This window comes from Hippocampus guttulatus, chromosome 16 (genome assembly GCF_054856545.1).
Source record: "Hippocampus guttulatus isolate MCC_2025c chromosome 16, RoL_Hgut_1.0, whole genome shotgun sequence".
Lineage (NCBI taxonomy): Eukaryota > Metazoa > Chordata > Actinopteri > Syngnathiformes > Syngnathidae > Hippocampus > Hippocampus guttulatus.
The window spans coordinates 320,386-341,454 of NC_141276.1; the positions used below are offsets into that span (position 1 = coordinate 320,386).

At 55.1% G+C, this 21,069-nt stretch overlaps 3 protein-coding genes across 7 annotated transcripts; 2 read left to right on the forward strand and 1 right to left on the reverse strand.

The window, feature by feature from the left end:
- Positions 1-557: 557 nt before the first annotated feature.
- dnaaf5 (dynein axonemal assembly factor 5) lies at positions 558-9,731 on the forward strand. 3 transcript variants are annotated; one of them, XM_086132617.1, is made up of 13 exons: positions 558-1,147; positions 1,541-1,725; positions 1,807-1,931; positions 2,306-2,424; positions 2,827-3,059; positions 3,295-3,519; positions 4,004-4,147; positions 5,858-6,026; positions 7,055-7,202; positions 7,408-7,558; positions 7,810-7,990; positions 8,328-8,519; positions 9,292-9,731. In XM_086132617.1, the coding sequence occupies exons 1-13, from the start codon at positions 607-609 to the stop codon at positions 9,555-9,557; spliced, it is 2,679 nt and encodes an 892-aa protein (XP_085988743.1). In that variant the 5' UTR covers positions 558-606; the 3' UTR covers positions 9,558-9,731. The 3 variants fall into 3 exon arrangements, with proteins under 3 accessions (XP_085988743.1, XP_085988744.1, XP_085988745.1); XM_086132618.1 differs by having other exon boundaries at positions 7,834-7,990; XM_086132619.1 differs by having other exon boundaries at positions 1,002-1,413.
- Positions 9,597-16,364, forward strand: LOC147192241 (medium-chain acyl-CoA ligase ACSF2, mitochondrial-like). 2 transcript variants are annotated; one of them, XM_086132621.1, is made up of 16 exons: positions 9,659-10,008; positions 11,911-12,112; positions 12,465-12,593; positions 12,892-12,945; positions 13,033-13,151; positions 13,656-13,818; positions 13,897-13,992; positions 14,069-14,220; positions 14,376-14,467; positions 14,542-14,618; positions 14,697-14,804; positions 14,885-15,036; positions 15,410-15,551; positions 15,655-15,765; positions 15,849-15,917; positions 16,130-16,364. In XM_086132621.1, exons 1-16 carry the CDS (start codon positions 9,908-9,910, stop codon positions 16,178-16,180), a joined length of 1,818 nt encoding a protein of 605 aa, XP_085988747.1. In that variant the 5' UTR covers positions 9,659-9,907; the 3' UTR covers positions 16,181-16,364. The 2 variants fall into 2 exon arrangements, with proteins under 2 accessions (XP_085988746.1, XP_085988747.1); XM_086132620.1 differs by having other exon boundaries at positions 9,597-10,008; positions 15,410-15,765.
- Positions 16,247-20,741, reverse strand: LOC147192242 (nuclear distribution protein nudE-like 1-B). Of its 2 annotated transcripts, none has more exons than XM_086132623.1 (9): positions 20,557-20,741; positions 19,703-19,799; positions 18,958-19,111; positions 18,706-18,854; positions 18,198-18,334; positions 17,951-18,109; positions 17,556-17,665; positions 17,337-17,485; positions 16,247-17,258 (listed from the first exon to the last, which is right to left on the reverse strand). In XM_086132623.1, exons 2-9 carry the CDS (start codon positions 19,786-19,788, stop codon positions 17,177-17,179), a joined length of 1,026 nt encoding a protein of 341 aa, XP_085988749.1. In that variant the 5' UTR covers positions 19,789-19,799; positions 20,557-20,741; the 3' UTR covers positions 16,247-17,176. The 2 variants fall into 2 exon arrangements, with proteins under 2 accessions (XP_085988749.1, XP_085988750.1); XM_086132624.1 differs by having other exon boundaries at positions 17,556-17,647; positions 20,557-20,740.
- Between the last annotated feature and the right edge of the window lie 328 nt (positions 20,742-21,069).

Here is a 21,069-nt window from a genome sequence, read left to right on the forward strand (position 1 = left end):
TACCAAAAGGACTGATTTGATGTGCGCTGGTCATCGATAGGGAGAAAAGTTATTTTAGAGGGCAATGAAGAGTTACTTGATCTTTGAGTATTTTTGAGAAACCACGCTAACTAAACTATATTACATGATACTGCGTTTTAACAACTGTATAGGAACCGTATCATTTCCTTCATGTGTGCATTTTGTAGTCCCTGGATGGATTACTGTACAGTAGTTCTGACTGTAATTTCCCCATTGCGGGACAAATAAAGGATATCTTAATCTTAGTTGACGTTCTTGTGGTGACATTCAGTATACTCGTGATTATTTTGCGATCTCTATTGTGGCCACAATGTCAATGTAGATTACTTGGGTAATAGTGTAAAAAAAAAAAATACATGGATCATTTTCGCCGTGGCTGAAAAAAAATAGTCCGAAAAACTGAAAAAAATAATAAATCAGAAAAAATATAAATGGCCAAGCCTCCAAAATGATTTTGTTTTCAAGTGCACGAAAGAGACTTCCGTGCGGTTGGCAGCGTTTTTCAATAAAGTTTTGCCCTTTGAAGCGGCAGTCGAGACAGAGCGGGCGTTTGTTTGGCCGGTTGCTCCGACGACCACGACAAAGATGGCGGCGACGACGACTTCGCGAGAGCCGCGTGTTTCCTCGGAGGTTTTGCGAGGACTGGCCCGACATTTAAACTGCCTCGGGGAAGCCAACAAGTCGACGAGGAAGAGAGCCCTGGAGTGCATCAAAAGAGAGACGGTGGATAAAAAGCTGTCGGGCGTCGTCCTGCAGGAGCTTTTCTCCGCCCTCCTCAAGCCTCTGCTCAAATGTCTGTCGGATCCGATGGAGAGATGCCGAGAAATCGCCATTACGCTCATAAGTGAATTTATTCGCTGCGTCCCCGAACCGCAGGAGTCGTTGCCTTATCTCATGCCGTGCTTGGCTCAGCGGTTCGGGGAGAAGGAGATCCTGGAACCGGCCGAGGAGCTTCGCTTGTCGGCTACCGAGACGTTGACTCTGACCGCGGAAGTGTGTGGAAAACAGCTGGCGCCTTATCTCAACGAAATGATCAACATTTTGCAGAGGACCCTGGTCGACCCTTTTCCCGACGTCAAACGAGAAAGCTGCAAATGCACCGTGAACGTTGCCAACCGTTTACCAGGTGAGGGAAAATCACAGCGGTCCCTCGCCGTCAGCACGACCGTGGCGAGCCGGAACGAAGAGTTTTTCGACGCCCCCGTTGAATTTCTTTTGAAACGTAACATGGAGGAAAACGCATTCTCGTATTTGGCCGAACCGCATCAAGTTTGGCTCCCGAAGGTCCGCTCGTTCGATGCGAACACGCAATGCCAAATGTCAGACGACGAGCTGAAAATGGACGTTTGCTCCGGGAAGCGTTTTCACCACAGCCGCAGCCGCAAATCAAGAGTACGATGTCTTTGTTTTGTTTTTAAATGAAGTTCAATGCTGTACGTCAGTGGTGGCAAACCGTAGCTTGATTTTCTTTTAAATGTAGGACCATCCGAGTAGTTTCCAATAATTTTTGCCTCTCCAGAGCATTTCCACATGCAGGCCGAGAGTCTGGTGAAGCCTCTCATGCAGACAATGGCTCATCAGCACTCCAAGGTGCGGGTGTCCGTCATCGAGGCCGCCGGGGCGGTCGTTCAGCACGGCACTGGCAAAAACGTGGACGATGTCCTGTCTCACCTGGCGCAGAGGCTGTTTGACGACTCGCCGCAGGTTGTGAGGCAGGGGAGGGGCGGGGGACTAACTAATATTCTCTCATCAACCCCATCATTTTCGCCCCCCCTTTTGGTGCAGGTGAGAAAAGCTGTCACCGTCGTCGTCGGCGACTGGCTGCTAAACTTAAGGGACCGATACTCCTATTTCCACAAACTTACTCCTCTCCTGCTGAGCGGTGTTACTGATGAGATTCCTGAAATAAGGTATGCTTTCATGCCCGTGGGTGCCGGCGGTTTTATTTTGCACTTTTGTTCCGATTTCTTTTCAACTTCAGTTCTTTGTTGCGGACCGTGGTGCCTTTTGTCACAAATAAACGAAAGGTCTTTCTTGAAAAGGATCCGACGCAGGTTTCATAGAAATCGGTTGTGGTCGCGGTTGCTTGGTATCGCTCTCGTCGGTGCTCAAGAGTCCATTACTTGTACTGATCTGGTATATGTTATATCTCGTATAAAATGCAGCAAAAACATCTTCCGGATGAATTGTAAAGCTTTGCGTTCATGATAAAATGGATTCATTGAAAGAAAATGTGAGTTGGCGCTCCCCGCCACGACCCCCCCGGCTCTTTTTTTCCCTGCAGACTTTTGGCGGCGGATTTATGGCAGCGGGTTGGCGCCCAGTGGGAGAAGGAGAACGAGGACGACCTGAAGGACAAACTGGACTTTCTCCTTTCCCCGCCGCCCTTTTACCCAGCAGGAGGTCAGTGGCCCGCCGGACCCAGACAAGGCCGCCGGTCAAAATGGTTTTTTAAAGCCGAGAAGCCGACTTTAGCATTGTGGCCGCTTTCGCTCATTTTTATTCACTGCTGTCTGAGGGTATGACACGTAGAAAAACAAACCGACGTGGTCAAGAAAGCAATTTGAGATGGTTTGTATTGTTCAAGGCGTTATGGCAAATGTTTCCAAGTTGCGGCGGTGGCCGACAGCGCTCCCTCTCGCGGGATGGAGCTATGCTAATTCTCTTCTATTGAGAAATGAGGTCGCGACGAGCGCCGATATCAAGCGGGAGACGCCTCGCCGACTTATTTCGTGTCAGGTGTTGATGGCGGACGCGGTCGGTGGCGTTGGCAACGCTTTCTCTCTCTCTCTCCACCCCCCCCAGCGGAGCGTCCGGGTCTGGGCTGCAGAGAACTGGTGGCGAGGAACCTGTACAGACTGGTGCCCGCCATCGGCGGCGACCTGAGCGACTGGCTGGTCGCCACCCGGGTCAGAACGTCGCAGCTGCTGCCGGTGCTGCTGCTCCACGCGGAGGAGCGCAGCACGCAGCACCTCCAGCCTCTCCTGGCCCTCCTCTACCGGGCCTGCGCCGACTCTGAGAAGGAGGTGGTCCGCAACGTGAGTGGCTTCCAAAAGTGTGTTGGGATGCAATGGAAAGCCCCCCCTCCCTTAGTCCTCGCGCAGTGCGGTAAAAGAACAAAAATTGAATGTGATCAATACGCAAAGAAATCAGGAAGCGGGCAAATGCGATTTCCTGTCGCGCGGCCCACCCTTCCCGAGGGACGGGGACCGCGCCCCACGGCGAACAACGCCAATTGACATGAGGGCCCGCTTTATTTGCTCTCCTCGCCAGTGCCTGGCCGCCGCTAAGCTGCTGGGCACCTTCGTCCCGCCTGAGGTCTTCCTCAATCTGCTCCTGGATCACGTCAAGGCCCCCCCCTGCGCCTCCCGCCCGTGGTGCGCCCTGATGGCGCTGCAGGCCGTGCTGGGAGGATGCCCCCGAGCTCTCCTGGCGCCGCACCTCCCGCGGATCGCCGGCACGCTGGCCCAGCCCGACGTCTGCCAGGAGTATCGGCAGGTACCGATGTTTTTGGCCTAACCCTAAGGCTAACCCAACAATTGGTGAATTCTGACGTACCGCCTAAAAAAAGGGACAAGACCAGCATTAAAATACAGGAGCATAGCAGGCCCAAGTGATCCTTTTGTTCAATTAAAAAAAATTAAGAGATTCTTGTATCTAGCGTTTGGGCATTATCGTTGCCCTTAAATTGCAGAAAATGTCATTTTAATAGGAAAAGCTACTTCATATCTAGTTTAAAAAAAAAAAGCAAATGGCATATCACAGTGAAATAAAAACTGTACTCAATAAATGTGTGCGATGTGAGAGTAATCCCTCATTTTTCGCGTTTAATGGCGACTAGAACAAAACCGCAAAGTTGTAAAGTCGTGGCGGAATCGATGTAGCGTATCGGAAAGCAGAACCACAAAAGCGGGCCGCGCTGCGCGGTCACAACCCGTCAAGGGACCGTGAGCGCAGCGTTCTTGAACACTTTTTCTTGCAGCTGGCGTACTTGGAGCAGTTGCTGGCCTGCGTGGACGCGCTGCTGCGCCAAGGCGATTCCGACTGCCGCCCGGTCAGCCTGCAGCTGCTGCAGGTGCTGGTGAGCGTCCAGAGCCTCTCGGCGGAGCCTCGCGTCAGCCGCAAGGTGAGAAATTGACCGTGCCGGCCAGCTATTTGAGGAATGCGCCCGGACCAAAAGCTATCATTACCCACTTAGCCGAGGGCCGCTTAAATTGCACCTTGCACAATGGAACTTTTAAATCCGCTCCTGGGGTGAAAGGTGGAGAAAGCGTGGGGGGGGGGGGGGGGGGGGGGGCAAAACGGAAAAAAAAGCAGATGTTTTTTAGCAGGTGTGGGCAAATTAACAGCCTTGGGCCATGTAGCCCCCGTGTGGTGTTGTTATTGTTTTTTTCTTTTTTAGTCCGGGACACTTGATTAAAAGGTTCTTCAATATTTGTTGCGTTGATTGAGCATTGCAAGCCCATCGCTTCATCCACGCTCAATTCAAATGATTTGACTTGATTTGTTGTAAGCTGCGGGCAAAAAAAGAACTTCATGAAACAATTTTCCATCTCGGCCGGCGCCTCGCGATCCGAGCCACGGACGGGACTTTGCCTATTTTTTCAAGAGACCCGAAGACGTGGCGGAACTGTGACAGATGGAGTCCGTAGTCCGGCGGGGACGGGAGCGGGAAATCTGCGCATCGTTCATTGCGGCGTCTTCGGGGGCCCGCCACGCCGGCCTTGTGAATAATCGGAAAGCGCAAGGCCTTTCCCAGAAAAGGGCCACGCTTTTCCCATCGGCGGACAGCTCAGACTTGTCCGACATGGTCCCTGAGGGACGGCGGCGGGACTTCCGACAGGTCCTCCCTTCCGCCCCCGCTCCGCTTTTTTTCTCTCTGTTGTTATTGAGCGCCGATGTGCGTGTGTCATGTCTGATGTGTTTTCGCCACGGTCTGACATGAGAGCCCCATCAGAACACACGGCACCCCCCCCCCCCCCCGGCCCCTTGGGATGAATGAAGTGCAGTTGACACATTTTCCATCGCGAAAAGCACTTTTCGCATCGGCAAGCGAGCATGTTAGCAAAGGCAAATGTAGTTTGAATGAGCGAGCATGTTGGCAGGCTTTGACACAAATAGAAAGCTCCTCGACGAGAGCTTCTTTGGTGCCGCTTCACTTTTAGGGGAGGCTTTTCTTTTCAAAGCTCCTGCTCGGCAAAAAAAAAAAAAAAACTGGCTATGGTAGGTTATTCTTAGGACTTGTCCCATCCTGAGGGACATCTGTTGAAGGGGAGGCGTTTAGTTGCAACAAGAAGCGGAATGTTGTCTCCCATGCTGTCCGAAGCGTAATTCCAGCTGCTCCCATTGGAATTTTTCTTTATTTTCATGGGTTACGAAATCGAATGGCCGTCGCGCTTGGTGGAAATGCGCTTCATCATCTGAAAGTAGTTGCGGCTACTTGGTGGCACCGCCGCTTGCTTGTTTTTGGGCCTCCTGCTGCGCGTGAGGGGAGGGAGGTGACAACAAACTGCCACTCTCGGAAAGGGGACGCCAGCTACTTTGCCGGGTCACTCGTTGTTTGGACCCGCGGCGCTTTCTGTTTGAGGGGAGGCGTTCATTTCCTGAGCGTAGCCGACGGGAAGGCCGCCGGGCCCCTCGGAATTCGGGCCGATGTAAGCGCGGGTACCCCCCCCCCCCCCCCCCCCCCCCCCCGTCGTATCCAGCCGTTCGGTTTTCGTCAGCGATGCGAAGCCAGGCGCTTCTTGGTTGATCGAAGCCGTGGGAACGAATCCCCAATCCGATTGGGCGCCGGAGTCGCAACTTGACGGTGGCTTTCTTGTCTCCTGTCCCTCAGGCCCTGGCGAGCGTCCAGAGGCTGTGCGAGGTCCAAGGCCTGGGATCAGCGACGGAGCTCTACAGGCAACACATGGCCCAGCTGCTGGCCTGGCTGTCGGCCTCCGTCGACTCCTGGTCCGCTTTCTCCCCGCACCGACTCCAAATGCACGTGGTGGTGGTGCAGTCAGGTGAGACCGGCTCGCCCGACGGGCCGGCGGACACCCGCCGATCGGAACGTCCCCGCGAGCGCGCGGCGCAAAAAACGCATCGTCCGGTCCGCGCTTTGACATCGCTCGACTCCGCGGCGCTTTCCGCCCCCCGAGCCCTCCCCGGGCAAGTTTAGACGCAAGCCCGCTTACGTCACGTTAGAAACGTGTCCTTGTTCCATCACGTGGCGGGGGCGGGGCCGGCGCTTCAAGACCCGGCGGCTGTCGAAGCAGCCAGGCGGATTTTCAAGCCGGCGTTCCTTTTCTTGCCTCCGCGCCGCGTTGAGTGCGCACACCGGACGGCTCATCCGAGACCGCTCGCTAGGCTCGGCTTCCGCGAACGACGTGGCCGCCGCAAAAGGGGAGGAGCTCGTTCAGAAGAGCGCGGTCGGCGTTGCCGCCTCCACTTTCCACTCAAGCTAGCTTCCGTTTTGTCCTATTGGCCTTGCTTGAATGCAAATCGCGCGTCCCAAATGAAACCCGAGCGGAGGTTTGGCTTCTCTTTCGACAAGTACGCGTTGGGCCGCGCCATCGGTGAGCCTCCCGTGTTGTCTCTGCAACACGGGTTTGCGATGGTGTGCGCTCTAGAAGCGCGGCGTTGATGTTTGATGATCTACTCGGTTTAAAGAGGTTCTCTGCCATCTTGTGGTAATCTATGGCAATTACAAAGCAGTTTTTTTTTCCATCGGTCGCCTGGCTCAGTCCCCATCCGCCGTGCAAAGCGGGCATTCACTCGCCGGATGTTTGTGTTGTCGGCGCAGCAAAACTCCAAGTGTGAAAACGGAGCACTCGTTGCTTTGTTGTGCAAATGCTCCGCCTCGGCTTTTGATGAGTTTGTTTTGACTTCTGTTTCTGGTATTTTCTCTGTGGCACAATTCATTCCAAAGGCAAACGCGTCCGATGGAAATGAGCATTATTTGCGCACGTGTGTCTTTCCTCCCCCTGTGTAGAGTGAGAGAGACAGAGGGACAATTTGTTTCATCCAAAGACGGACGCGCGTCTCGTTCTAGGCGCGGTTATCGGAGAGTTTGTGCAGCAGCTGATGCCCCTGCTGCGCACCTGCCTCCAACCGGAGAGAGACCAAGAGATGAGGATGAACGTGTTCGCCATGCTGGCTAAGTTGCTGCTGGATGGGGGCAAGACGCTGGACTCCCAGGGGTGAGACACGTTGTCCCGCAAACACCCTTCTTTTGTTTCGGCTGCCTTTTTCGTCACTCTTCACGCGCCGTCTCCGCGACGCTACCGTTGCTTTTCACGGGGGGGCGGCCTCTATTCTCGGACTCGACCTGGGATGGAAGTGCAAACGAACGCTCTTCGGATGCGCGATGAGTTTGAATGCATGCCAAAAGCGCCTCTGTCGCAGACTTTTTCGGGAGGAGTCTGCGAAGTTCCTCGGCGACGTGCTGCTTCCTAACCTGGTGTGGCGAGCCGGCCGCACAGCGGCCGCCCTGCGGACCTCCGCCCTCAGCTGTCTGCTGGCGCTGCTGCACGGAGGGGGCGTCGCGCCGCAACAGGTACACACACACACACACACACAGACGCTCCCGATGGATTGTCCCCCGCCCCTGCCCGTCGGAGCACGTGTCCGGTCGCTGCATATACGCGCTTGTGCACGCGCGGCGTGTACGTGGTGTTTGTTGAGACGCCAGCCCATTTTTTGTCCTCCGCCGAGGGCCAAAATTGGAGGCGAGATTGCGGCGACGAGACAAAGACGTGCGTTCAAAGCCGAAGGCGCGGCAGCATTAGCCTGATCTTTGGGCTCAAGGCCCGCTCCGTGTCGCGTTGTCAGCTCCTGCGCCTGGAGGAGGGGCTGTCACCTCAGCTGTTGTCATCCCTGGACGAGGACTCCCCGATGGGCCGACTCTTGGCCTGTCGCTGCCTGTCCACCCTCCTCAGACTGGTGGGGTCCAGCCTGCGCGAGGACGCCCTCAACAAGATCTACCCCGGTACGTCCCGGCAACAACATCGGCGCACGTGCGCGCAAAGCGTGGAGAGTCTCTGTCGCAGAAACGCACGGGCGCGGTCACCGCCGACAGCCGCCGGCTTCTTGTTTCGTGCCATGTTTTTGTTGTGGCATAGTCTCGTTGGGGTTGGGGTTTTTTTCTGTGGTGCCAAGTTGTCAAAAGGGTATTGTGTAGCAATAATGGCGGTGGGGGGGGGACTTTGTTGCCGTCAATTTCAATGAGAATTGAATTTGCAGTGTTTGAATCTGCCGCCCTCTCCCCCCCATTCGGCAGTGGAGCGAGTGCTTGTGCTTTGACCCGAGTATCTTTCCCTGCGCAGAGCTGGTGAAGCGTCTGGATGACAGCAGCGAGGACGTGCGCGCCGAGGCCCTGCGGGCTCTCGGCCTCTGGTTGTCCAGCCTGGGCGGCAACTACGACGGCGAGCTGTGCGCCTCGCACCTGCAGTTCCTTTTCCAGCAACTCCTGCTGCACCTGGACGACCCCGACGGCGCCGTGCAAAACCAAGTGCTGGGTGAGGAGAAACTCCACCGCTGCATTCCTCCATTGAAATACCGCAATTTGCACAAGGAATCCAAATGTAGCAATTGTATGTCGCGGCCCGTTGGTGGTTTGAATGTCTCAAGATTCATGTGGATTGGACCGCAGCGCAGGAAAATCGATTGACGGAATAACTGGTAAAAAAAAAGCAACGTGGCACGACAATACTGTCATTGGCTGGCAATCGCTTCGGGGCGTTGCCGGCCCGCCGCTCAAAGACATCTGGGATAGCTTCCATCGTGCCTCGTCAGGTCGAAGTTAGTCAGATATGGGCGGGCGGATGGAGCCATCATCATCATCATAATGAAAGAAATAGACTTGGTGTTGGGTTGAAGGTCTTTTTTATTTTTTAGTGAAGAGAAAAAGTCTTTGCTCGGCCGTCGCTGCTTCCTTGCGACGCGTCTTCAGCAGTGACGGCGTCGCAAGGAAGCAGCGAGGGATCGGATGAAGGCTCGAGTGATAGCCGAACCGTCGGCGAGCTCAAGAGTTTTTCTCTTCACGAGAAAAAAAAGGCCGCTGTCTGATTAAAAAAAAAAAGGCCAACTCATAAGACAAGATGAGAACGGCATAGCGCTAGATTTGGTGTTGCTTGATCGTGTTTTCCTTTTTTAATGTCAGAGAAGTAATATGATGGCGAATGGACCAACAGGTGACTTGGAAACCAAAGCGAGTTGCGATATTTGATCGGTCTCGATGGATGACAAGCGACCCGCCGGCTGAATAGTGTGGCCGCGCTTGTTTTGCAGAAGTGCTGAAGACGGCCAGCTCGGTGCGTCCGGCTCTTCTCAGGAAGGAAGCGGAAGGCGCGAGGGACAAACATCGCACCTGTCAACACTGCGACCGGCTGCTGCAGCACATCGACTCGTTGAACGCCGACGGCGGCGCGCGCCATCCGCCCATTGACCGCACCGCGACAAACGGCCCTTCGGCTCGTCGCTTGCGAGTGACTTCGTCGGCCGTGGCCTGTTACCGCCGGATGGCGAAGAACACCAACCCATATGAGACAAGCTAAGCGAACAAAGATGGCTTTATTTGCAAAGTTGGGATGATGTCGAGCTAGCTGGATAGCGGCCTCCCTCCCCCGCCCGTGGTCTTACACAAGTGCAACTTTTCTGCTGGTCTGTGACTTTTTTTTTAAGAGCCTGATGTGTTCTTATTTGCCAAGTAAAGTCTGCGCTGAACTCTGGATCTGAGGTCAATTCGGTCGTTGCGTTAGTGGTTAAAGATTACACACACACACACACACACACACGTTGATGCGCTGCGGTTCCACTGTTGACCAAGGCCGCACTCGGCGTTTGCCTGGCGCGCAGACGTCTCTCTCACTCTCTGTGTTGTCTTTTTGTGCCTTCGCCGGGAAGAATGTCCTCACTCCTTTGTTTGTGGCGGCGGCGTGCTACGAGTTGCGGTGTTACGCGTGGCCTTGAATGCAGCGCGGCGTGGAGCTGGCTCCACCTGAGTCGGTAAGTTGCCCCGACAAGACCCGTAAAAGTGACATGGGCCTGGTCTTCTTTTTTCCGACTTTGAAATGCTCACACGAAGCCTCGTTGAGAATCCTACCTTGATATGCTAACCCGTGTTTCAACCTTCCTTTGAAATCCGAACACAGCAGGCGGTTAGAAAGCGACCTGAGAACCCAAACCCTAATTTACAACTCCACTTTGTAAATTTAAAACCCGAGTTTGAAACTCAAACCAAAGCGTAAAACCTGACTTTATAAGCTAACGTTAGTTGAAACCCCCAGTGGTGTCAGACATGCAAGGATCAAACAAGGAGGTTTGGGCCTGCAGGATGTTTAATCAGAGGAAAAAACAACGTGGTTTTGATCAGAAAAGAAGACAACAGCAGCCTCAGTCTGTCACTGAGACAGACCCAACACAGCAGACGCTACAGAGGACATGTGAATACTTTATTCTTTACACATATACCATGTAAAAAAAATGACCATGAATAGTAAGCCGTTTTTAGCCGGGAAAAAAAAAAAAAACGACCATGTATAGTAAGGCGTTTTTAGCCCGAAAAAAACGACATAGTATAGTAAGGCGTCTTTAGCCCGAAGAAAACGACATAGTATAGTAAGGCGTTTTTAGCCGAAAAAAACGACATAGTATAGTAAGGCGTTTTTAGCCCAAAGAAAACGACCATGTATAGTAAGGCGTTTTATAGCCGAAAAACACGACATAGTATAGTTAGGCGTTTTTAGCCCGAAAAAAACGACATAGTATAAGGTGTTTTTAGCCGAAAAAAAACGACATAGTATAGTAAAGCGTTTTTAGCTCGAAAAAAACGACATAGTATAGTAAGGCGTTTTTAGCCGAAAAAAACGACATAGTATAGTAAGGCGTTTTTAGCCGAAAAAAACGACCATGTATCGTAAGGCGTTTTTAACCCAAAAAACACGATCAGTTGAACCGGGGTTGCCTGGACCGAACACCTGCATGTGTACCCCTACACTGCCAGTGACTGTGACTTGACCTGAACGATAAGTGTATTTGGCATGCACTATGAAGGGTTGCCAGTTAAAAAGAAAAAGTGTTTGGTGTTGTATTTTCACACATCACCAAGCAGGGTTCGAACCAGGGTTGTCTGGACCGAACACCTGCATGTATACCCCTACACTGCCAGTGACTGTGACTTGTCCTGCACTATTGGCGTATTTGGCATTCACTAGGGAGAGTTTACAGTTTATAAAAAAAAAAAAAAAAAAAAAAAAAGCAAAGGGTTTGGTGTATTTTATTTTCACATGTGACTGAGCGGGGTTTGAACCCAGGGAGCCTGGACCGAAAGCCGGCGAGTGTGCCTCTACACTACGACATATTGTCGTTTTCTCGGGCTAAAAACGCCTTACGATTGATTCATGGTCGTTTTCTTCGGGCGAAAAACGGCATACTATATACTATGTCGTTTTTTTCGGGCTAAAAACACCTTAATATACTATGTCGTTTTTTTCGGGCTAAAAACGCCTTACTATATATGGTCATTTTTTTCGGCTAAGAACGGCTTACTATCCATGGTCGTTTTTAGCCGAAAAACGCCTTACTATACTATGTCGTTTTTTCTCCGGCTAAAAACGCCTTACTATACATGGTCATTTTTTTCGTCTAAAAACGCCTTACTATCCATGGTCGTTTTTTCGGCCTAAAAACGCCTTACTATACTATGTCGTTTTTTTCGTCTAAAAACGCCTTACTATACATGGTCATTTTTTTCGGCTAAAAACGGCTTACTATCCATGGTCGTTTTTTCGGCCTAAAAACGGCTTACTATAGATGGTCGTTTTTTTCGGCTCCAAAACGCCTTACTATAAATGGTCTTTTTTTTCGGCTAAAAACGCCTTACTATACATGGTCGTTTTTTTTGCGCAGGGGGCTGCACGTGGACCATCCTCCGCGTCGACCGCCTCCGGGCGACGGCATCAGCTACGTGCACGGCGCGTCGGCCGTCTCGCTGCTCTCCACCACGATCGGCCAGAGCCTGGACGCCGCCGCCCGACGTTGGCCGCAGCGCGAAGCCGTCGTCTTCCTGCAGGACGGCATCCGCAAAACCTTCCAACATCTTCAGCGGGACGTACGTCTGCAACGGCTTTTTGGTTTCTTTTTTAGCATCACGCTGCCGCCCGCCTCCTGAAATGAAATCATTCACAAATCTCAGAATTCGGTTCCATTTTTTCTGCTTTCTGGGAAAAAATGAGGTAGGCTATTATTTTCGGGGAATTATTGGCCTACGTGATCATCCAAAATAAGGAAAAGGTTCCATCAATATGTACGAAGAATTCTTTTAAAAAAAAAAAAAAAAGGTTTTTAAGCTGCTTTGGATCAAGTCTGTGATTTTGACGGTGTTGGGGATTTTGCTCAGCGGTCTTCGTCCCCCCGTACCCGTTCCGGGACGCTTTTGCAACTCTTACTTTCGGTGCGCGCAGGTGGAGCAGGTGGCGGCGGGGCTCCTGGCTCTGGGCCTGCAGCCGGGTGACCGTCTGGGCCTTTGGGGACCCAACACGTACGAATGGATCCTCTTCCAATTCGCCTCGGCCAAGGCGGGAATCGTTCAGGTCAGTCTCGTCGGATGCGGTTCGCGTCACGTGAGCGAGCGGGACTTTGAACTGCTCGCGCTCGTTGCCTCTGCCAAGGAGGTGATCATTGCGAGACTGCTGGAAATGATCGCTATCGCCCGGTTTCCCATTAACGGACAAGAAACCGTGATCGTCAACGAAACGGCACCAATCCAAATGGGATCAACGTGTCTGACATTGCGTTTGATTGGGCAGAGAGAGAGAGAAAAAAAAAAACGGCCGCACGAACGATCGAATTGGTGACCGATGTGACATGTGACGCGTCGTCCCCCGGCAGGTGTCCTTAAACCCGGCCTATCAGCTCAAGGAAGCGGAGTTCACGCTCAGAAAGGTCCGTCGCTTTCCACGTTGATGTTTTACACGCGCGGCCGGGATGGAATTGGAAATGAACTGGCTGGCGTTGTGCTTGCCATCGCAGGTGCAGTGTAAAGCGCTGGTTTGTCCCAGCAGCTTTAAAACGCAAAAGTTCTGCGAGATGCTGCGGGAGCTCTGCCCGGAGATCGACACGTCGCCGCCCGGTGCCATCCGCAGCACCAGGTAGCCCGGGGACGACAAAAGGATCAATTGCGGGACTATTCGATATGTACTCCGATGGAGGTTGCAGAAAAACTTTGACAAATGTGACGCTTTCGAATGGCCCGCTTCGACCTGCACCGTGACGCCCGCCGGATGTGGGCTGTTCACTTCCTGAGGTGACCAGCCCACATCTGGTGTGCGTGTGGGCAAATGGGGAAAAAAAATAAAAATAAAAAAAGGGAATTGAAATGAAACAATACAAGAAAAGTTTGATACTGATCCATTTGTCAACATATTGAGTCCTACATTTGGACCTTTTTTTAAGTGTGTTCAATTGACCAGTGGTACGAGGGGCCGCAACGGAGAACATCGTGACAAATCATCAGAGAGAGGAAAAGCACGGAGCTGGCGGTTCCGATTATTCGCAGACTTTTTCGCTATTCGCGGGGCTGACCGGGTCCCCGTGCCCCCCCCCCCCCCCGGTCTACGATTAAGGAGAGTGACTAAGCGGCAAGCTCCCTTCAGGTTGCCAGACCTGCGCACGGTGATCGTGACGGACAAGCGCGAGGCGGGCACGCTGCACGTGGACGACGTTTTCCAAGCGGCCGAGAGTCGTCACCGGCGCCGGCTGAGCGAACTCGACGGAAAGCTGTCGTGCGACGACGCCATCAACATTCAGTTCACCTCGGTGAGCTCGGCCCGGGTCGGCTTCGGGCGGCGGCGGGGGGGGCTGGGGTCGTGACCTCTTGGCGCGCTTTGCTTTCAGGGCACCACCGGCAACCCCAAGGGGGTCACGCTGTCCCACCACAACGTGGTGAATAACGGCTACTTCGTGGGGCTCCGGGCCGGGTACGACTGGAGGGTACGTGGCCGTCGTTCATCCGCGCAAGCGAAAAGTCAAGCCGGCGCCAACGAGCCGTCGGCCGTCTCGCCGTCAGCCGCGGGTGCGGGTGTGCATGCCGGTGCCCTTGTACCACTGCTTCGGTTCGGTGGTGGGAGGCATGTGCATGGCCCTGCACGGCATCACGCTGGTCTTTCCCTCCACCGCCTACGACTGCCAAGCCAACCTGGGCGCCATTCACCAGGAAAGGTGCCGGACCATTTGTCTTCTTCTGGGGGGGGGGCACTTTCAACATTGAGACCGGCCGTACGAATACAGTACAGTTACACAAAACATGCATGCAAATTTCGGAGCCATGATATAAAAGAAAACCAAAACCCGCTTGTGCTCTTCTATCATGGAAGGTGCAATTTTGTCTACGGCACTCCCACCATGTTCACTGACCTGCTGGGCCTGCCAGATCTGGAAAAGTACGATTTGTCCTCGATGGAAGGCGGTGAGTGGACCCCCGCCGGGATTTCCAACGCGTTCAATCCGGACGTGACGAAGTGGCGCGCGCTTGGGCTTCAGGCATCATGGCGGCGTCGCCGTGCGCCCCGGAGCTCGTGGCCAACGTGCGGGCGAAGCTGAACATGAAAGAAATCATGGTGAGTCACCTTTCCTTTTCGGGCGCGGCCGCGCACTCCCGTCACGGTGACGATCTCGCACGCGGGCGCGTCCGGCAGATCGGTTACGGCACCACCGAGAACAGCCCCGTCACCTTCTTGGGTTTCCCGCTCGACGACGACCGGCTCAAGCTCCGCACGGTCGGCTGCGTCATGCCCCACGTCGAGGTAAGGGGGGGGGCTCCTGGGATTCCGCCTTTCCGGGCCTTTCAAATACCGATTGGGAGTTTTGGCCCGCGTCGCCGCAGGCCAAGGTGGTGGACGTGGACACGGGCGAGACGGTCCCGCTGGGGGCCGCGGGGGAGCTGCTGATCCGGGGAAGCTGCGTGATGCGCGGCTACTGGGACGAGCCCGACAAGACCCGCCAGGTGCTCGGCCCGGACCGCTGGTACAGGACCGGGTGAGCGACGTCGCCGATTTGACGCCGGGCGACAAGCACTTTGGAAAACACTCCCCTTCGGTTGCAAAGTTGGCCAAAGTGTTTGATTCCTTCACAGCTTTCATATTTGAAGCCGCGCTGCCTCAGTCCTGGAAAATACAAACGATACGAATAAACCGTACTTGAAAGCACTCACCGAAAAGGTCAAAGAAATGACAAACAAACGGGTCTTAAAACATTGGCGCGGCAAGTGTTGAGCTTGTGATTCTTTTGCGTACCACGAGAGGGAGCGCGTGTGCTCCCGGGGAACCAATTCCAGATTTGGTCCTCCTCCTCGTCGCCGGCGAGTGCAGCTCGAGCGCGCCTCAGCCAAACGTGTTGTTTGCGCACGCAGCGACGTGGCCAGCCTCGACGCGCTGGGCTACTGCTCCATCGAGGGCCGCATCAAGGACATGATCATCCGAGGGGGGGAGAACATCTACCCGGCGGAGATCGAGAAGTTTCTCTACACCAATGACAAAGTGCACGAGGTGCAGGTACCAACGGCAAAACGGACTTTCGCTTTTTGTAATCCGGCCCGCCGAGCCTTTGGCGACAGTCCCGGAAGATTCGAATTCAAACGTCGACGTCGTCTCCGAGGTGGTGGGAGTGAAGGACGAGCGCCTGGGGGAGCAGGTGTGCGCTTGCATCAGGCTGAAGGGAGGACAAACGTGCACGGCGGAGGAGATCAGAACCTTCTGCAAAGGCCAGGTGAGGGCGCGGACGCCCGACGGCACGGACGTTTCGGCCTCCCTCAACTTGACGGAATGGTTCTTCCCCCCCCCCCCTCTTAGATTTCACACTTCAAAATCCCCCACTACGTGGTGTTTGTGAACTCCTACCCCATGACGGCCTCCAGAAAGGTAAGCCCCCGGATGACCTTCCGGACCGGCGGAGCTCTATTCGGGGAGGCGGTTAAAATGGCGTGTCGTGACGCCGATCGTGGCCGGATGACTTTGGAGTCGGCCACGCGGCAGCGGCGGTTGTTTTCAAGTGCTCTCGAAACACACTTGAGAGCGCGTTTGAATGCGACTGCTCGAGCCTTGCTCCCGCTACACCGGCTGCTCTTTCCTAGGTCAAGAAGAACGTATTAAAGGTGGACATGGAGAAGCACTTGGGCCTGTAGCTCGGAACCTCGCACGTGGGACGACGAATCCCAAGAAGCAAGCGCACAAAGGCGCGTGGAGTCGCCTCATGTCAATCTCGATTTATTCCCCAAAATGTTGACATCATCCTGCGGCGGCTTCAACCGCCGCGCACCGTTTACACACGTGCCGTACAAACAATAAATAAATGGCTGAAAAACAAAAGGAGGGGTGGACCTGAATGAGGATGGCGTGCGGCGAAAGCATCTCCGGCGGAGCGCGCTTCGGTCACGGACGGCCATTTGGCGGCAGGAAATGAAGATCGGCGACCGGGCGACTTTGACCGGCCGCTTTTCCGGCGGACTCCTCCCCGGCGCGCTGCCGCATCGACGCCGATGGACAATTTACAAAGTCGAGCGAGGTGATGGCGCCGCGCGTCTTTCTTGGCGTCATTGCCAATATGCTCCTGTTGGATTTAAAGGGCCACTGCCAGCGTGTCAAAGTGAGCTACATTTTCTCTCTCACACACAAATAAAAAAGACACACTCCACGCGCGTGCGGCTCGACCGCACTTTGGCTCCGAAGCTCGGAACGATCAACGTTCACTTCGGTCCCAAGTGTGGAGGTGGGCGTGGCAAGCCCCCGCCCATCTCTACGTGCGACGGAAAACCGCATTGTTGTAAAGCTTCCGGTGAGATAAGTTAAGGTGAAGGCGTCCCGTTCCGTTGAATGGAATACATTCCGAAGAGGGGACCGAGTCGTGGAACTGTGCAAATCACACGGGGGAAGTAGCGCGGTCCGAAGGGACCTTTTGTCATTGCGGGGGGGCGTGTACCGCCGCCCCCCCCCCAAAAAAGACGCGGTGCACGCGGGCATTCGGACAAAGCGCGGCGTCACGCGGATGGGACACAAAGTCCCCAAAAAGAAAGACAAACACCCTCCCCCCCCAAAAAAGACAGTTTGAGGCGCGTCCCGTCGTCAAGTCTCTTGTGCAAACACGCACGCATCCGACGCGACCGTCTTGCGTCCTCCGAGTGTCACACGCTCAGGGGCAGCAGGCCCGGCGGAGACGCGGTTCTGGAGGTCGGGGGCCCCCGGTCCAGTCCGTTGACGGTGCCGCTGTCGCGCGGCAGGGCAAAATCATTGACAAATTCGCTTTCGAGTGCGTGCTTGCGTGTGTGTTGGGGGGGGGCTCACCCTTTGTCAAAGTAGGTGGTGTGCAGGGCGTGCGAAAACTTGGGGGCGTTGCCATTGACGAGCGCGCCGTTGTCCGCCAGCGGGAGGCTCTTTTTGGCCGCCTGGTTTTTGGCGAAGCTCCTGCAGGCGGCCAGTTTGGACTCCAAAGCCTGACGAGAGAGAAAAAAAGTTTGCCGCCGTTCGTGATCGGCAAGCGGACCGACGGCGGAGAGGACCCACCCCGACTTTCCGAAGCAGATCGCCGACGATGTTGAGAGCGGAGATTCTGGCGGAGGGCGTGAGGGACGAGCTGCCGCAGCCGTTGGGCAATGCTGGCGACAACGACGACACTTTGAATGCAGCCCCCCCCGCAAAACAACAAACAAACAAACAGGATTCCCATAACACCACTTGAATATTGGAGGCACGCCACATTTTGGGAATCCCAAAAATAGCCCCCCGCCCCCCCGGAACCTATACCCAGCACGCTTGCGACGTCTCCCTCCCCCACCGCGCCAGACCGACGGCGATCATTTGAAGCCCGCCGTTGCCTTCGGCGAGCGGTTGAAAACGAAGCGCATCTACGAAGCGGCGGCAGGACAGAACGGCGGCGCCGCGAAAGCCGAGGCACTGACCTCTGGGGCCGAGCGAGGGTCGCTCGGCGCTTTGGCCCACCGGCGTGGCCGGCAGCGAAAGCGACGCCGGCGCGGCCGAGTCCGGCTCCGAGGTGGGCGAGCTGGGCGCCGACATCCTGTCCGTCGTCCTCTCGCGCACCGCCAGTTCCTGTCGCAGGTCTGCAAGGGGGGGGGGGGGGGGGGGGCGGCGGCAAATCCAGTCACGTCCACTTAGCCAGCGGGGGTTTTTTTTTTTTGGCATCCGTACCTCGCGCTTCATCTTTGAGTCGCTGCACCGACACCAAGAGGGATTCCTTCTCGTCCAGCTCGCTCTCCAGGAAGGCGTTTCTCTCGATGGCCTGGTTTAAGCGGCCCTCAAAGTCCTCCAGGGACACGATGGTTGCCCTGAACGGCCCAAAAAAAAAAAATCAATCAATCGAGAATCAGCCGATCAATAACAAAGGCCGCCTTTTCGAATGCGTCATTTGTTCGCCTAATCCGCGTTCAATGACATCCCAACGTGACTTTTCCTCCATCGAGTCTTGGCCCTTGGAAAGTCGGCAAAGGCCTGAACCGAGGCCGCCGGCCTCAAATGTGTCGTTTTCCGCAACGATGCAAATTTGACGGCCGGGAAAAAGAACGAGTAAGTCGGCGCTTTCAATGGCCACACGTTGGCGCCAAAGCTCCACTTCTGGAGGCAAACGCCGGGTTGATTCACGACTGCGAAATCGGTCGCAAGCGGGTCAAGGGGGAGGAGGAGGTGGGGGGGGGGGCACCTCTTGGCTCTTTCCAGGTCGTCGTTGGCCTGCTCCAGCTTGCGCACGGATTTGTGGAGCTGCTCCTTGACGCCGCGCGTCCGGCCCAGGTCGTCCTCCAGCACGGAGATCTGCCGGTAGCTCTGGGCGTGCTGCTTCTCCAGCTTCTCCTGGACAGACAGCCGCGCGGCGGCGAGTTGGCGTCTCTCGCGAGGAACCGCGCGTTTGGAACCCAGGCGCGGGGACCCGACTTTGTCCCGCGACGGCGTTTACCTTGAGGTTGTCCGCCTCGCTCTTGAGCCGCTCGTTCTCGCTCTGCAGGTCGCGCAGGCGCCGTTCGGCCTGGCCCAGCTGCGCCTCCAGCTCGGCCTCCAGCTCTTGGCTGCCCTCCTGGAACTCCCGCAGCTCCTCCCGGGCCTCGCGGCAGCTGCACGCAGACGCGTACGCTCACCGTCCCGTGACTTGCGGCGCGAGGGGCGTTGACGGCAAATGAAATCATTTTCAAGGGATTGAACCGCCTTCCATCGAGCGCTCGTCTCGCCTTGTACGCCGCGAAAATGAGTGAGAACGAGTCACAATTGGGTCATACGCGTCGACAACGCCGACGGGTGGCGTTTTCGCTCCTCTCTGCCCGCGGCTACGTTGTTGGCGGAGGCACTACATTAGTGGAGGGAAACTGAGGGAAAAAAATCACCCTGAGAAATTTCAAAATGAGCGCAGGAAATGGATGACTCGGAACGACGGCGCCCCGACGTCCTCCGAGTGGCTGCCCGGTCGGCGCGCTCTGCCCTTTTAGCTCCCGGCTTTCAGATTGAGAGCATTCTATGGCCAAGGTTGGAAGAGAAGTGCGTCATTTGCATCGGAAGCTGGCCCGCGGCGTTAAAAGAGGTGACGACTTAGCGCGGGGTCATTTGGAGCAAAGCGACGCAGCGCACGCGCGGATTTCACAACGCGTGCCTCGTCATTGGCCCGAAAAGGGAAGACGGCTGCAGCTGGGCGCGCCTGAAGCGACGCCTACCTTTGCTGATACTTCAGGGCTTGGGACTTCCAGTAGTCCACTTCTTCATCCTTTGTGGAGAACCTGGGAATCATCTCTGCGTCCATGTCAGGACTTCCTGAAACGGAGACGTCAGCGTCAAGGCGGCGACTTGTCGGCGAGCGCCTCGGCAGCCTGGGACGGTCTCGCGCTCGGCGGCCGGACTGGACCCCAATCGGACTGGAAAAGCATCCTTTGGTGCCTTTCCAAACAACGTGATACGAATGACTCAGGCAAGAGAAAATCCGACACCGACAGGAATGAATTGAGAAAGCTCGAGTTTTGTTTTGCCACGCGATTCCGGTGATTTCAACACCCGGCAACATTTTTTTTCCCCAGAGGGAAACTCCATCTATCAGGCATTGCCTTCTCTGGGGAGGCGTGTTGAAACCCCCCCCGCAAATTTGGTCTTTTTAAACACCTGACATTGTTCACACTAAGTTCGAACGGAAGGTTATAAAGGGAATGGTGTTGAGCGGGAGAGCCCCCTCCTGACCCACTCGGGTGCGCGTCTTACGAGAAGCGACATGTCGAGTGTCAAGCATTCACTGTAACCGAGAAGGAATTCGGCGTGCCGAGTCGCTGTCCGTTGGGGGCCAGTTCATATTTCGATTCCGATTTCAACATTGCAACGCACCCGGCACGCGACGTCTCCATTTAGCCCGAAAGGCCACCGTCGGGGACGTTCGTAAACGTCCGCGTCGGCATTTCCAAAGCAACCAGTTGGAGAGGACGAAGACAAAATACGGGCCCCTTTTTTCCCCACAATAAGCGAGCGAAACCGCGGTTGGCTCGAAGCGCCCCGAATGTCAATTCGGGGAACGGAGAAGGGTTACCTGTTCATGACAAACGGCTGCTAAATGCTCGTCGAATATTCCCGGCTCGTTCTATCCAAAGGCCGCTCACAAAAACGCGCTGGTCACCGCCGGCCTGGCGAGTTTCCGAGCAACGCCGGTTCGCTCGACTTTTCCTCGCTCGCCGCTTGTGTTTCGGAAATTGCCAACGCGTCTCCCGGAAGTGACGTAGTCCCGACGGAGGCGCGCGTGCTCTGACGCTAGATACCTACGTCGCCATTACGTCAGCGTCACGATGACAATCCGGAGCCGCGCCCTACTACCGCATAACACCGCCAGACGGCGCTCGACTCCAATTTGTGATCCCCGCTCACAAAACATAACGTGACGGTTTCATTGGACAAAACAACAGACACTCGGGCTTTTGAAGAAATCACGCACGGAAATCGTGGCCATTTTTCATCACACCGCGGCGCCATTTGTTCAAACCGCAGTCAAACGTCCCGTCAAAGTCTGTACACGTCAGACAGCGCCAATCCCAAATTCTCCTTCTCT

Coding starts and splice junctions, on each gene's coding strand:
- LOC147192241 (XM_086132620.1), top strand. CDS start 9,908: ATGTCCTCACTCCTTTGTTTGTGGCGGCGGCGTGCTACGAGTTGCGGT. Junction 14,221..14,375: donor GGCGCCATTCACCAGGAAAG/GTGCCGGACCAT, acceptor CTATCATGGAAG/GTGCAATTTTGTCTACGGCA. Junction 15,918..16,129: donor CCATGACGGCCTCCAGAAAG/GTAAGCCCCCGG, acceptor GCTCTTTCCTAG/GTCAAGAAGAACGTATTAAA.
- dnaaf5 (XM_086132617.1), top strand. CDS start 607: ATGGCGGCGACGACGACTTCGCGAGAGCCGCGTGTTTCCTCGGAGGTT. Junction 3,060..3,294: donor AGAAGGAGGTGGTCCGCAAC/GTGAGTGGCTTC, acceptor TCTCCTCGCCAG/TGCCTGGCCGCCGCTAAGCT. Junction 8,520..9,291: donor CGTGCAAAACCAAGTGCTGG/GTGAGGAGAAAC, acceptor CTTGTTTTGCAG/AAGTGCTGAAGACGGCCAGC.
- LOC147192242 (XM_086132623.1), bottom strand. CDS start 19,788: ATGGACGCAGAGATGATTCCCAGGTTCTCCACAAAGGATGAAGAAGTG. Junction 18,855..18,957: donor GCGAGGCGGACAACCTCAAG/GTAAACGCCGTC, acceptor CTGTCTGTCCAG/GAGAAGCTGGAGAAGCAGCA. Junction 17,259..17,336: donor ACCACCTACTTTGACAAAGG/GTGAGCCCCCCC, acceptor GCCGCGCGACAG/CGGCACCGTCAACGGACTGG.